Here is an 8,120-nt window from a genome sequence, read left to right as displayed (position 1 = left end):
ATATATATATATATATATAATTTATTATTTTTTCTTTCTGGTATTCCAATGATGTCTTATTTTTATTTTTTTTTTGCATTGTGGTCCTTTTTATATTTATAACCATAGCATCAAAATTAACTTGCTTTGGCCTACACAATTATGTGTAATAAAATAAAATAAAAAATAAAAAAATAAAAAAGATAAATGTTTAAAAACAGACTGATTTGATTACAAACAGTGGAAATGTGTAATATTTTGTGTGACAGATCATTTTCCTTAATATTTTGTAGCAGCATCTCATTTGTAAATCTTTTTCTAAAACTTGGTTTTGATTTTTTGTCACCATGAAGATGAATAATACATTTTCCAATTAGCCTCAAAGGCTGCCGTTTATTGACATTTGTAGAATACAAATTTGTATAAAAAGTGTTTTGTGGGCAAAATAAAATAAACAAATTATGTAGAAGTCGTTGCCTGCATAAAGTTTGCAAGTGACCTAATAAAACCCTTTAAATTGAATGTTTTATTTTGTGTTTTTTTGTTCTATACATTGTTGTATATATTTTTATTTAACATTTAATTCAAATAATATATCTTGATAATATGAATTTATACTACAGTGCTTATTTAAAAAATGATGCTTCAAATAAGTGGTCTATGATCCAGTATCAATAATATAATATATTACACAATGGAAATTCACATATATTTTGTATAAATATACATAACACTATTTTACGTCACTTTGATTCAATTGTGTATGTTTTAGTAAAGGTATTAGCCACTGCTGCTTTCTGCATCTCCTACCTTATAATTAAAAAGCATTCGAGATACAGACTTCATATTTAATCGTTTATATAAACACTCGGGGTGGATTAGGCTTGTGAGATCGGAGGATGCTCACACGCCCTCAGAACGTCTGTGCTGTGTAGGGAAAAAACAAAACATAATTGGACATTCCAAATTGGGGGAAAATAAAAGAAAAATAATAATTGGTCACTCTAAAAAAATTTTAAAAAATAAATAATGAATTACATTTCTACACATATAATCGTGTCCTGAGCATGTTTCTTCCACTGAGATTTACAATCACTATCTCAATATGGCTGCTGTATTTGCAGTCATGTGACTTTTTCATTCCAGATGAAAGACCATGCTTATTTACTGAGAGTATTTTTGTTTTTGTGAATTAAATATTGTATTCTAATGTTCTAGACCAGGGGTTCTCACACTCGGTCCTGGGGACCCCCAGGGCCTGCTGGTTTTCATTCCAACCGAGCTCTCAGTAACTTAACTAGACCCTTAATTGAACTTAATTGAACTAATAATGGACACCCCCCTCCCACTCTCCCGCCTGGCCGCGATGCACTTTGATGACATTGGTGCCCCTACTACCTTGTTAGTGCCACATACTTCAAAACTAATTGAAAACCCTGCCCATGCATATTTGTTAGACCTTACAAGTTTCACTTCAATACAGTGATAATTATCTCAGAAATACTACACAGAAGGGTACAAATGTATGAAACCACCGGCAGCAGTTCTTTAGCAGTACAGCTCAAGAACACCCAGTAGCACTGTTTGCATTTAATTGAAGATAAGAGATTTCAGTCCCTTGAGCTTTAACCAGACATGTTAAATTTTTGAGTCCAGGGTACTTAGGCCAGATCTTCTTAATATATAATGAAGAAAGTCTGTCTGTCTGTCTGTTCCTTTATGCATTTGGACCCCGCAGGAGTCAGTGCAACCAAACTTTGCATGGCCTCCTCTTTCATCCAGGGGAAGGTCCAGGGCTATGTTTGGATCCACAATTTTGACCCCCGGGGTACTTTACTTAGTAATTCCATTGCTGGAACACTACAGTAGCCATCTATCTCAAATTAAAGAAAACCACAAAATCAAAAAATAAATAAAAAGAACAAACATTTTAAAACATTTAAAAATGGCAAAAACCAAAAAAAATAAAGTTAAAAAAAGGAAATGAGTCCGAGCGCATTGTGCGACACCCAAGATCAGTAACTTATGGGAAACCAAAAGGCTACCGTTCCCCAATTTGTCATGCATGAAATATTTAAATGTTGAATTTCCCCGGGCAACGGGGGGTATTTCAGCTAGTTCAAAATAACTCGGCTTAAAAACAAAAACATGTATATGTGTACAACCATCTAAATACAAACACCAAACAATTCACAACCATGTTATGTGACTACAGAATGGGATGTCAGACTAAAATGACTTGTCCTACACTGATGATGGGTAAGAAGATGAATAACTTGGGCCATTGAGGGTTCAGTAGCTAACGTTTGCATTATTATTGTATAATAGTCTAATAATGGTCTATAATTGAGGTAACATTAGTAACAATATAATTATAAATATAATTCATTGTACCATAGAATTCCTCTGCTACAGGGGCAATGTTCTTAATTGTTTATACATAAGGAAGTCTTCTGTCTCCAGATTGAAAGGGACTGTAAAATGTGTGGTCTCCAGCTCACCAGTTGTTTCTGTGTATTGTTACTTAAGTTCATGGGGCATCTTTAATATCTTTCATTTTTAAAGCTATACAACACAACAACTGTTGGATTACAAAAATCATGGTTAAAAATATACCAATGTAAATCAGTTGTTGGAAAGCAAATACAGAAAAACACAATAAAACGAATACATTTATTTATTTTAAATTTACGACGCATGATGTCTTCCTCCCCTGGTGCGAATGCTTTGAGAAAGGCAACCGGACCGACGAATGACGCTGGATCATCCCCTGCCAGAAGAGGAAACACTGGGCATCGGAACTGGGTCAGTGCCAACATCAACCATAAGCGTGGCTGCTCTCGAAGTCTCAGCAATTCTCTGTAGGAACTCTGAGAACATTGCCACTGTTTGCTGGTGTTGCTGGTGTTGCTGCCTCATCCACCTAGCCCAGTCACGTTGACGACGACGCTCTGCTTGTTGGAACAACATCTGTTGTCTGGCAGCGGTGGCCTGCATCTGGCGTCTCAACAGTCTTGTTTCCACGAGACTGGATCGCCTGTACTCTGCCGCTGAAGGGTACTGTTGATGTCCTTGGGGTGATTAAAAATAAATATATATGCAACAGACATTGAACAGTATCCATTTATCAATAGATAAAAGAACACATATACATATGCTCATTTAAAATAAAACTATTGCAGTTATATGAAAATAGACTCACGTCCTCGGTCAGCCGCCACACCAGAGTGTGTATACAAAGGAGGACATGCAATCCCATCCGCTGAGGTTCCTGCCTCTATGTCCTCCTCTTGCAGCTCCACAGAAGGGGCATCTGGATTACAGAGCTCCTCCTCCCGTTCAGCATGCTGTGCGGCAAACTGTGACAATGCTCCTGCTGCTGACTGCGAGAGGGCTGGAAGAGAGGTACTAGTGCTGGAGCCTTCTTAAATTGAAAATAAAACACATACCCACAAAAAAAAGAAGTTTAAAGCTGCCCGAGATAACTTGCAGGATTAAGGCGATGGTTTGATATATATTTGAATGGGCTAGCTAATACAAATGATTTACAAGTTCACAAAATGTGCGAGAAACCCCAGAACTAGGGAGTGTAATGGCAAGCAAGAAATGACATTTCCCCAGTTACCTTGATTAGGAGAGCTGCATGACGCTGCAGATACTGAGGGCTGGGAGGTGTCAATCAAACAGGCTTTCACAGATACCACTGGCCGCTGCCCCAACAAACAGTCCATTTCATCCCAGAATCGAAACTGGGCCCGGCCTCCTTCTCCCGAACGGGATCGTCTTGCACGTTCCTGCAGGTAGGACTGCTTCAGTTTTTTGAATTTGTCCCTCGTTTGCGGGATTGTGCGCTCAATCCCTTGGCTAGAAAGAGCGTCAACTACTTTTTGGTAGACAAAACTGTTCCGTAGCTTTGGGCGATCAAGCTGCCTCATCACATTCTCTTCCCTTATTATGGATATTAACACCCGAGTCTCTTCATCGCTCCAACGGACGTAAGCCGAGGGTGGACATGGGTTTTGCTCAGACATAACTAGGAGAAATTGTATGGGAGTATAGTTATACACATTTAAACATAGTACTTTACAATAAAGGCATCTTGACAGTTGTTTGGAAAGCTATTTGCAAGTGTATTCTGAAGTACTGTACAGTAGCTGTAACCACCTGAATTCACAAGCCCTCCATGCAGTTTATCAAACACTTTTAGTAACAGTTTTAAACAGAAACTTAGTAAATACAATCTGTATGATATTTTACAAAACGCATTTCGATCCATGGCATGATTAACATAATGCAATGTTTTAGGAAAGATGGAAAAAAAAGTGCAGTTATCTGCAACATCAATCTGATAAGGAAAATACTGCAAACAAAAAATTAACTTCCCTGCTGCCATCTTTGGACCATGGTAACTTACGTATTCCCACGTGACTTTTATAGTGTTTTTAGGCAAGGCGAGCTAATTAACATTTTTACGAGAAACTATGGGTGCGTTCACGAGAGGCAGACTTTGCAACGTCTGCGCAGATTCTGAAAATTAATTGGCTACTTGCTCCGATTCTGTGCAGATTCTGCGCAGAATGACGAAAGTCTGCGTGTCGTGAACGGACCCTATGTGTAAGTGGGCGTTGATTTCACGAGTAAATGAGACTTTCCAATGAAAATACTGCGGCCGTTTTTTGGAGAGGGGTATTGCTGCAGAACGAAGGCTCACACAGGGTAGTGCTGCGTGCGCAACTTGTAACAGACGTCATCATTAGATGCTACAGCCCGATCACATGATAAGGGTGATAAATGTAATTACTAAAACGAAGTTTACTTCTTAACAAGAACCTAACCCTAACCTAAGGCTCGTGGTGTATTGGCCGTAACTTTAAATACACACAATGATAACCTAACACTAAACCAAAGGTTCGTGGGGTATTGCGGTCACGTGGTAGGGGTGTTGCGGGTGAATGAAGCATAGCATAAATTACGAGTTGCGCACGCAGCACTACCCTGTGTGAGCCGCCTTTGTTCTGCAGCTATAGTTTTTCTTTCCAACATGCACGCCCACTTACGTGAAAAAAAACTCCATACATGTAAACTGGCCCATTGTTATATGTTTCAATCGTGTTTGGCATTTTCAAAAAGGAAAGGCTAACGTGATGAATGATATTGAATGCACGTTGTTTCGGTTGTACGAAACATGCTGTTTAAGTTGGAAAACAGCACCTTCGGGAAGTATTGTGATATGTGTATTGCCTGTATATTAAACAATGCGTTTTACTGTACACCCCAAAGTAATTTGAATAACTAACTCACTGACCGCTCCCGACTAGTCTCAGCGGTTTGTTTTGAGCACTTGGGCCTATACAGGCTTAAAATGTTTTTAAATTTGTCGGATCATAGCCAAATGCTATCCTAACTGCAATGTTTAAACGAAGACCATAAAGAATGCAGCTACTGTTATGTAAACGGTAATATATATATATATATATATATATATATATATATATATATATTTGTAACATAAATTACTGGGCGACTACTTTTCCTAGAATCGTCCTTTTTGTTATGTGGCCCAAACCCACAACATTGTAAACTTGTACTATGTCGTTAGCGTGGTAAAAGTTTAACATGTTACAGGTTTACTTACCGCATTGTTTCCCGTATCCTTCTCCCTCTCAAGAAAACAAACTTTCACTCCAGCAGCATAGCCATAGGTGAGTCCTTTTTTTTTTTTTTAATAAACAAAGCTGTTTTTTTATTATTCAGTTTAATTGATGAATAACACTTCCCTTATTAAAGATCACCAGTCATTAAAATATAAAACAGTTAATTATGTGTGTCTGTTTTTAAAAAGTGGAAAACATTTACCCCTTTTCTTAGTGGAGCAGTAGTTTGTTCCAGTGAGGAGGCGTTGCTTTACAATCAATGGGAAGCCCTGATTTGCCATTCAGTTACAAAAATAAAATAGTTACACTATTATTTCCAGGGAAACGGGACGCTCCAAGACACGCCCACCACACTTATAATTGAACAAATACTAGTAGACAGTACTGTTACAAAATCTTAAGGGCTCGCAAAGTGGGTTAGGGCAGTAAGAGGTTGTTGGAGGTTGGCAGAGACTTTATAAGCAACATCAACAAAGTAATATGATTTAGGAGCCACTTGTATACACTGCAGAACTTGCAAGGAAATATTAAACATTACCATTTTACAGATAAGGTTACTCCCTCCAATTCACAACGTTGGCTGAATAGTGTTGTGGAATAAGGTGCAAGCCCTTTCTGCAAACGTGGGGAGTTTATTTAATTGTTTATTTTGTAAATTGAAAACAAGCTAGATACACAATGACAGACGATGAAGAGGCGGAGGCTCCAAGTTTCTCAGAAGATGAAAGAGTAACATTTGTTGGAAATCGACTTTGCCAGTCGTTTAAAATGAAAGTTGACAAATGGGACAAATATATTACAGTGGACGAAAACCAGAAAGCTCTAGCAGATTTTTTTGAAAAAGACACGAATGAATTTTTGGTATTCAACATTACTCCAGCAGGTCTTTTGATTTCTTCTCAGGAGGTAAGTCAAATAATGCTGCTCGTATGTTTTCCAGCTTGTATTGATGTCATTATTCAACCTTATGAAATTATCTTGTAAGATATTAGGACATTTCATTGCAATTTTTAATAAGTGTAAATAAATGTGTACAACTGCATCCTCCAGAGTTAGCTAACAGGCCGACTTAAAAAAAAAAAAACACACTAGAACAATTTCTCCAATTTCAGACTGTATTGTATTCATACCAACACTACAGAACGAAGTAGTACAAACAGAAATACTATACACATACTATAGGATATTGTAGGAATACTACAGGGCACTATAGAAATCCTATAGGATCTTATAGTAATACTACATAGTTTTTGTAATGGCGTGTTAACATTTTTGTGAATATATAGGGCCCGATGTTGCAAAATGCAGTAGTGTTTCATTATCATTTATTTATTTATTTATTTATTTATTTATTTATTTATTTATTTGTGTGTGTCTCTGTTTAGGTCCCAGCTAATTTGAAAAACAAATCTGTTTACATGATCAAAAAGAGCGCTGACATCATCATTCTTTCAGACAATTATAAGAAAGATCTTTTATTTGGAGAGGTCTCTGTAACACTGCTGGGACAGATGACAGATGTTCTTGAGAAGGTAATTCATTGGTCTGCTTTCAGTACTTGAAAAAAAATTGGTGACACTTTTTGCTTGATATTTTTCCTCCATACAAACAAGCCTCTGATAAACATTATTTGTTGGAAAGAGGTTTGATTGAAATAGTGACGTTCAGGTTAATGATCTATAATGTATAATATGTATGCCTACACATCCATAAACCATTTCAACACAAAATATATATGAGCAAGCCTTTTTATTTAGGTCTCTATTGCATCATCAGGGCCACAAAGCGTTTCCCTTTCACAAAGCAGCTTGTAATCTTCTACAATATACACTAAATCTCTTTAAGCAATTGGTGTCATGGTGACAGTGCTGGTATGGTCAGAAAGCCAGCCCTGTTCCAAGGCTGTAAAGATAGCTATTGATGCATAGGTGCCGGAAACATTTGAAAAACAAATACACTTTTTACTATAACTAAACAAACAAACATCTACTGGATGGTGTTGTGAGTGCTTGGTTTGTAAACTTGTAGGTGACTGATAAGGTTGCGTTTACAGACCTTTAAAAAATTCCAGAAACTACATTCATTAAGGAAGAGGCTAAGTAAAAAAAAAAAAAAAAAAAAAAAGTTTCTATTGTTTTAAAATAAAGATAAAATAATATTTCCCGAAGGCAAGTCTATCTGTACTGCAAATCAGCTTTTTGCAACACAACCTTATTGTATAGTCACTAGCTCACTTTCAATCAATGTTATGACAGAACCTTCTTTCGTGGGGTAAATAATAACTTTTAATAGGAATACCGGTATAGTATTTTGTCAGAAACATGAATATACATTCCATATTTATTGTTTAATGTATAAGAGAAGAGGCTACTGAGGTCTTCTTTTGCATGCTATCCACCTTGGTGTTTATCACCATCTCCATGGAAAAGTTCATAGTGCAGCTCAGCCCATGGCTGCATGCAGCATCACAGCAGATTTTTTTTTTAA

At 37.0% G+C, this 8,120-nt stretch overlaps 2 protein-coding genes across 4 annotated transcripts in view; one reads left to right on the top strand and one right to left on the bottom strand.

The window, feature by feature from the left end:
* Window positions 1-344: 344 nt before the first annotated feature.
* Window positions 345-5,823, bottom strand: LOC117399859 (uncharacterized). Of its 3 annotated transcripts, none has more exons than XM_033999274.3 (4): window positions 5,615-5,823; window positions 3,605-4,012; window positions 3,182-3,400; window positions 345-3,050 (listed from the first exon to the last, which is right to left on the bottom strand). In XM_033999274.3, exons 2-4 carry the CDS (start codon window positions 4,008-4,010, stop codon window positions 2,743-2,745), a joined length of 933 nt encoding a protein of 310 aa, XP_033855165.3. In that variant the 5' UTR covers window positions 4,011-4,012; window positions 5,615-5,823; the 3' UTR covers window positions 345-2,742. The 3 variants fall into 3 exon arrangements, with proteins under 3 accessions (XP_033855165.3, XP_033855164.3, XP_033855166.3); XM_033999273.3 differs by having other exon boundaries at window positions 3,182-3,403; window positions 5,615-5,820; XM_033999275.3 differs by having other exon boundaries at window positions 3,182-3,373; window positions 5,615-5,820.
* A 59-nt stretch (window positions 5,824-5,882) lies between these two features.
* LOC117399496 (dynein axonemal heavy chain 11-like) overlaps window positions 5,883-8,120 on the top strand; it is a 79,959-nt gene continuing 77,721 nt past the window's right edge. Inside the window, exons 1-2 of the mRNA XM_059021940.1 lie at window positions 5,883-6,539; window positions 7,019-7,165. Of these exons, the coding sequence (XP_058877923.1) occupies window positions 6,312-6,539; window positions 7,019-7,165 (375 nt within the window). The 5' untranslated portion in view covers window positions 5,883-6,311. The remainder of the gene's footprint in view (window positions 6,540-7,018; window positions 7,166-8,120) is intronic.

Source organism: Acipenser ruthenus, chromosome 4 (assembly GCF_902713425.1).
Source record: "Acipenser ruthenus chromosome 4, fAciRut3.2 maternal haplotype, whole genome shotgun sequence".
Lineage (NCBI taxonomy): Eukaryota > Metazoa > Chordata > Actinopteri > Acipenseriformes > Acipenseridae > Acipenser > Acipenser ruthenus.
Note: the sequence above shows the minus strand (reverse complement) of the source record. Positions and strands in the feature narration are given on the sequence as shown.

What these genes read in the sequence shown, in the direction of transcription:
- LOC117399859 (XM_033999273.3), bottom strand. Translation starts at nt 4,010, where the DNA reads ATGTCTGAGCAAAACCCATGTCCACCCTCGGCTTACGTCCGTTGGAGC. An exon ending in ATGCAGCTCTCCTAATCAAG is followed by an intron (nt 3,404 to 3,604) that starts GTAACTGGGGAA and finishes TTTCAATTTAAG; the next exon opens with AAGGCTCCAGCACTAGTACC. An exon ending in TGTGGCGGCTGACCGAGGAC is followed by an intron (nt 3,051 to 3,181) that starts GTGAGTCTATTT and finishes AATCACCCCAAG; the next exon opens with GACATCAACAGTACCCTTCA.